Source organism: Rutidosis leptorrhynchoides, chromosome 7, assembly GCF_046630445.1.
Source record: "Rutidosis leptorrhynchoides isolate AG116_Rl617_1_P2 chromosome 7, CSIRO_AGI_Rlap_v1, whole genome shotgun sequence".
Lineage (NCBI taxonomy): Eukaryota > Viridiplantae > Streptophyta > Magnoliopsida > Asterales > Asteraceae > Rutidosis > Rutidosis leptorrhynchoides.
This window is the reverse complement of record NC_092339.1, coordinates 6,148,050-6,152,084: the sequence shown is the minus strand read 5'-3', so window position 1 is coordinate 6,152,084 and position 4,035 is coordinate 6,148,050. Positions and strand designations below refer to the sequence as shown.

At 30.9% G+C, this 4,035-nt stretch overlaps 1 protein-coding gene across 1 annotated transcript; it reads right to left on the bottom strand.

Moving 5' to 3' along the window:
- Positions 1-431: 431 nt before the first annotated feature.
- LOC139856889 (scarecrow-like protein 18) lies at positions 432-1,850 on the bottom strand. Its single transcript, XM_071845606.1, has one exon. The coding sequence runs from the start codon at positions 1,848-1,850 to the stop codon at positions 432-434; it is 1,419 nt and encodes a 472-aa protein (XP_071701707.1).
- Between the last annotated feature and the right edge of the window lie 2,185 nt (positions 1,851-4,035).

The window sequence follows — 4,035 nt, the reverse complement described above, 5'->3', positions numbered from 1 at the left end:
TACGGAGTAATTTAAAATCGGAATATATACTTCAACATCAACAAATAATAATAGTAACTTTTAATTCTCAATAAATAATATGATCACAATTTAGTGGATTAGGTTTAGAGAATCTAGCTACCAATTATTCTTCACTTTATTTATTTAAGCACCCAGTAGGGGGTTGTAATAAGAAGAACAATTTCCAAACACTGCACAAATATTTCATTATCACCATGCAATAGCCATTAAAATGATCGTCTATAAAAACATATATTAGGGTTAGGGTTTCTAGCTACTTTCACATGAAGAAACTAATTAACTACGTATGCATATACTATATGTAATATGTGTATACATAATCTTGATGATGATGTTAATTTATTGAAGTAATATATATAAATATATATATCTGATCGATCCTAACAATGATTAATCAGTGATTCATCATATCAATGCCATGAAGAAACAGAAAAAAGAGGTTGATTCTGCCAACCTAAGAAGAAAGATCCATTAAAAACTTCAAGATTATAACCTTCAGATGGATAATGAAGTCTTAAAAGCAGTTTCGCTTGCGAAAGCGCGTACGGACTAAGCGCTAGGTTTCGAAAACCCGCACTTGTCATCATTATCTCCCACGATAGAAACCGTTCGTGTCGTTCTTTTCGTTCGTCTCCTTCATTCGCAATTATATCCTTAATCTCTTTACCAAACCACACTTGTTCAACTTCAATTCTTTCACGACTATTTGGCGGTAATGTCGCTTCTAACGAATCGAAAATCGCGCTGTAGTAACTCATTGCTTCAGTGAATCTTTGAAGAAAAATAGGGTGGTTATGATTTGCTTCATTTTCAGCCAATGTAACAACCCTAGGGTTTAATGATTTGATTTTTCTTAGCAGTAAAATTAATTTATCACGGTTTTTTAATAACCTGTGAAGGTAAAGTACACAGTTAACTGCTAGGGTTTCGTTTGGGAGGATGAGGATGGTTGACAAATGGTCAATGAGTTCGTCAACGGTTTCGATATCGTTGTTTGGGAGTAAAAGTGGATGAAAACGGAATCGAAGACCTAACGAATGTGCGAATTTGGACAAACGGTCCCCGGTTCGACGGAGGATGTTTAGGTTTGTTCCGGTGGCGGTAATGCGGAGAGTTGGTGGTGGATTACGGCTTGCGATTGCTTGCATTAATGGCGGCCATTGAACGCCGTGCATGATGTCTAAATCGAGTATGTGAATGTTGATTTGATCATATTGTGATAGATGATGATGAAGAGGTTGTGATTGAGTTTGATCTAGGGCTTCTAAGATGGCTTGATTAGCAGTGAGTTGAGTAAATCTAATGAACGGAGTTATTTGATTGAGTGATAGATAGGATGATTGAAGTATTGCATCATTGTAATTTATTGATAAATTGTTATAATTTTGTGATACGATAAAATTGGTATTATTACTGGTTGTAGTTGTAGTAGTTGTTGTAATTTGTGGTGGTGGTGGATTGGTGTTGAGGAAGAACGGAGGTGGTGGCGGAGGATGGCGGTGGAGACGGAGGGCGAGGGCTTTGGTGAATGAATGGATTAACCGGTCGGAGGAATCGCCATAGGCGGAGGAGTTGGCGGAGAGGACGGAGATGAGGCGGCTGGCGGCGGTGAGATCGGAGCGAGAGATGAGTTGAGCGGTGGTGATGAGGAGTTGTTTCATGTGGATAGACGGTGGTGTATGGTTGTGGTGGTTATGAATCTCCGGTAGGTGGAATGACGGCAGCGGTTGTAGTGGTGGTGGCGGTGGAGGTGGAGGTGGAGGTGGTGGATCTAGTTCATTGTTATTGGTACGTTGATGAGAAGAAGAATGAGAGGAAGAACCTAACATTTGAAATTGAATTGTTGATGATGATATGATGTTGAAGTAGTAGTAGATTAATAATTATGAGTATGGTATAGGTAGGTTTATAGATATGATTATTGATGAAGTTTATGCTGTAAAATGATGAAATATTCTGGGTAAACAGAGATCCGCCATGAAAGTATTGAATTGAAGGTTAAGTGAGTAGCTAGCTGTGTAACTACAGATTCTTGAAACCAAAACACCTGAAAGAATTCACAATGATGACTCTGCGTGTCATTTCAGATATATATGCATTTTATTTATTTATTTATTTATTTAATACAATAATGTAGTATTTGTTACTCCGTATATATGTAGTATCTAAATCTAATTATGTAGCTTGATTACTATAAATGAGATGACATTATATAGTTGAACTCATATTACGTTCACATCACAAATTTAATATATTTTTCAAAGGTATTATTCTTTCCATTCCGATACAAATTTTTTAGTTGTTATTTTTGTTTGTGTCAAAAAGAATGTTTATCTATAAAAATAAACTGAAAAGGATACATCCTTTCTGCAGTAAAGCGACAAATTATATTATAAAGAGAAGCTTTATAATTAAATGATGAAAAGCCTCCAACAAAATACAAACATTGAGCTCCATGGCTGCATCAAAAAATATACTTACCTCTCAACTTTACCTTCATTTATTATTACTATTAATAATTAATGATTAATGATTCATATTCATATATATTCCTAATCATACTCATATTCATATCATAATTATTTAAAGACAAATTTCCATTTCCATATAATATAATATATATTTGAGTAAAAAAGACATCTTGTCAATGTATAAAAGTCCAATTTTTTGTGTAGAAGACATCCTAAATGTAAAGAATAAAATTAAAAAAAAAAAAAAAAATGTGATTTACAACTACAGTAATAATTAATTATTACGGTTAGGTTAATAATGTGAATTGTAGATGCATAATGTTAATATTAATTACTGTATCTTTTAGTTAATACTACAAACTAATGATTAGTTTTTGTGTTTTGTCCATACTCAACTACTTATATACTCCAGTAATAGCAATACAGTAACCAATTGACTTAGAGATCAATTTTATCTTGCATTAATTAATAAAAGAAGTTGTTTGTGTATCGTATGGTTTATACTCCTGTATAGCAGCAGAAAGAGGAGTACTTAAAAATAGAATTAACGTATAATTAAATTGAATTGAATATAACGTGTCGTTATTGTGCAATATAATATTAATAATGTAGCTAGAAAATTAACTATTTATGATTAACTTAAACTAGTTTCACACTGATACTCTATAGTGATACAGTGAGCTGTTTGCCGTACATCATTTCCGTAATCCAACTCTATCATATCATATTCGTTATAATAATAATAAATTTATTGTTGGAATCTTGTACAAGTACAAGTACTATTATGCAAGTAAACTAGATACACCATATATATTGTTTATATAAAAATCTATGTTTAATAAAGTGGACACATCAAAAAGAAAAATCAATTCACTTATTAGAGCATTTCCATCGAAGATTTCCTCCCCTCCCAATATTATGTCTTACCCTATCCAATTGAATGATGTCGATCTTTCTTTCGCCAATTATCTTTCATGCTCTATTGGTCAATATAAAGTTTATAGCATCACGAGCTAGATGTTATTTATACTTATACATATAGTAGTATTATTTGTAAATTTATTTAATTAACTAATTTAATGGGTATAAGAAAATGTGTTATGGTTTAAAGTGAAATGTGATTAGAAAAAAATTAAAAATAACTGTTGAGATGAAGTTGAGATGAAGCTGATGTAATAGTACGTTAATTTAAAAACGGTTGTCATTATAGCTAGGAGGATGAGTAATAATAAGTATACTTTTATAAAAAAAATTGCGAAAAAAATATTTATAAATTATAATTAATAATAATAATAATTAATAGTTATAATTGTAATTAATAATAATAATACTAATGACTTTAATAATAATAATAATAATAATAATAATAATAATAATAATAATAATAATAATAATAATAATAATAATAATAATAATAATAATAATAATAATAATAATAATAATAATAATAATAATAATAATAATAATAATAATAATAATAAAATGGTGTCAGCTAGCTAGGCGGTACAAACAAAATCTCGCAAGAGTATGTTTATGTGACAGT

Bases quoted from the DNA above. Each gene is read 5' to 3' on its own strand.
- LOC139856889 (XM_071845606.1), bottom strand. From the start codon at position 1,850: ATGTTAGGTTCTTCCTCTCATTCTTCTTCTCATCAACGTACCAATAAC.